Genomic DNA, 1,621 nt, shown 5'->3' on the forward strand with positions numbered 1-1,621 from the left:
AGCTTTGTAACGGTTTTCATGAAGGTATGGTGAATACAAATAGCTATTTTTTAGAGAACTGAAGTGCAAAAACAGCTGTTTTGTCCTTTCTGATTAAGTTATACAATTTGTTCCCAAATGTGTTACAATATTACACGTACCTTTCATTTACTGCAGGTTTCATGCTTTCATTGTAACCATAGCTGCAGTATTACATATATGTTACACAGAGGATGACAACCTAATTATTGATTTCACTTGGGATTATATCTTTATATTTATTTGACAAGTCAACCCAGACCTCGTTCTGCACTTTAGACAAGCTCAAAATACATGTTTAGACAATAATAATGAAAAATAAATTGTGTTTATATTTTTTAATCGGTGCTGTGATTCCATAAATGGCAGCATATATTGTATTGGTAATAAAAAAAAAGCAATAATATAAAGCTTTGAGTCGATTATTTAAACGCAATACAAATCTCATTCAGGATCTATGTGGTGCTTCGTCCGCGGAGCGATAGAGACTCGGGGAGCCCTGAGGAGTGCGGCGGCTGCGTGTGCGCCGCCGCGGAGGGAGACGGCATCCAGAGGGGAAGGGACTACTTTCCACCGGCATCATTTCGCCTCGCGCAGTGACGGTTAAACCGTAACCAGCAGCTGCGGATAATTTTAATTTTAACACCGAAAAAAACAAACTCTTTTGTTTTATCATCTGAACGGGGCGAAGCTTTGTGTGCGTGTTTTACAAATCGTTGCCTTCTCGAGTCAGCGCTCCGTTGATAAAAATGAAATTTAGTGTATTTAAGCTAGTCGTTTGATATTTGTTCCGTTAGCTAACAAACGCGGACATTTTATTTTTTTCTCTCGAGACGACCTTTTTCTTTTTTATTTTATTTTTCTCCTCATCTGCCTTAAAGCTCTGCCGTCCTGAATTAAAGTCAAAGCATCTTCTGAGGAGACAGCGCCAAAATGGGGGTAAGACGAGACGTTACCGAGTATTTTGATGGACTGGTTTTTAAAATGTCGCCTAAATCCGGTTCGATTGCTTTTTTTTTTTCTTTTTTTTTAAATAAACGTGAGTCAGAAGAGGGTTAATGATGAAGGTGCAGGCAGGTGATGTTGGAATGACATTGAGCACGGTGGGGATGTTATTTTATGCTAGCTGTCTAACTAACTGCGCTGTTTTTATCAATATGAGCCATCCCAGTTCGGTTCCTCTGCAAACTGGTGACAGGAACGGTACCGACTGGGATTAAAGGAGGGAGCTTGTGGTCGTTTTTTAAAATTATTTTATTTTTCTGCGCCAGATTTGAGCCGGACATCCACCCAGCCGGTGCATCACCAGCAAAGTGACTTTAAATGCCATCAGATAATCTCCTGCCAAGCAGCGCATCTACACCAAATATGCATGTTTTTAGTAGATGGAAGCGATTAATATGTTTGTAGCACAGATGGATCCACAGCACCAGGTCACATTTCATAATCAGACAGCCTAATTGTCAAAATGCGTAATTACGCGCAGGAGTCCAACCTGCTGATGGTTAAGCGCAGACAGGATGCTGTTTGACCGACAGGTGAAACTCCTGGTCAGACATTCAGCTTCACCTCCCATCATGATCAGCCAGAAACCAAAGGTCCA

The 1,621-nt window shown here is 40.8% G+C and overlaps 1 protein-coding gene across 1 annotated transcript in view; it reads left to right on the forward strand.

Annotated features, from left to right (window-relative positions):
• Nucleotides 1-567: 567 nt before the first annotated feature.
• The window catches only part of atp1a3a (ATPase Na+/K+ transporting subunit alpha 3a), a 24,400-nt gene continuing 23,346 nt past the window's right edge, over nt 568-1,621 (forward strand). Inside the window, exon 1 of the mRNA XM_037693363.1 lies at nt 568-957. Within this exon, the coding sequence (XP_037549291.1) occupies nt 952-957 (6 nt within the window). The 5' untranslated portion in view covers nt 568-951. The remainder of the gene's footprint in view (nt 958-1,621) is intronic.

This window comes from Nematolebias whitei, chromosome 19 (genome assembly GCF_014905685.2).
Source record: "Nematolebias whitei isolate Nwh7 chromosome 19, NemWhi1, whole genome shotgun sequence".
Classification (NCBI taxonomy): domain Eukaryota; kingdom Metazoa; phylum Chordata; class Actinopteri; order Cyprinodontiformes; family Rivulidae; genus Nematolebias; species Nematolebias whitei.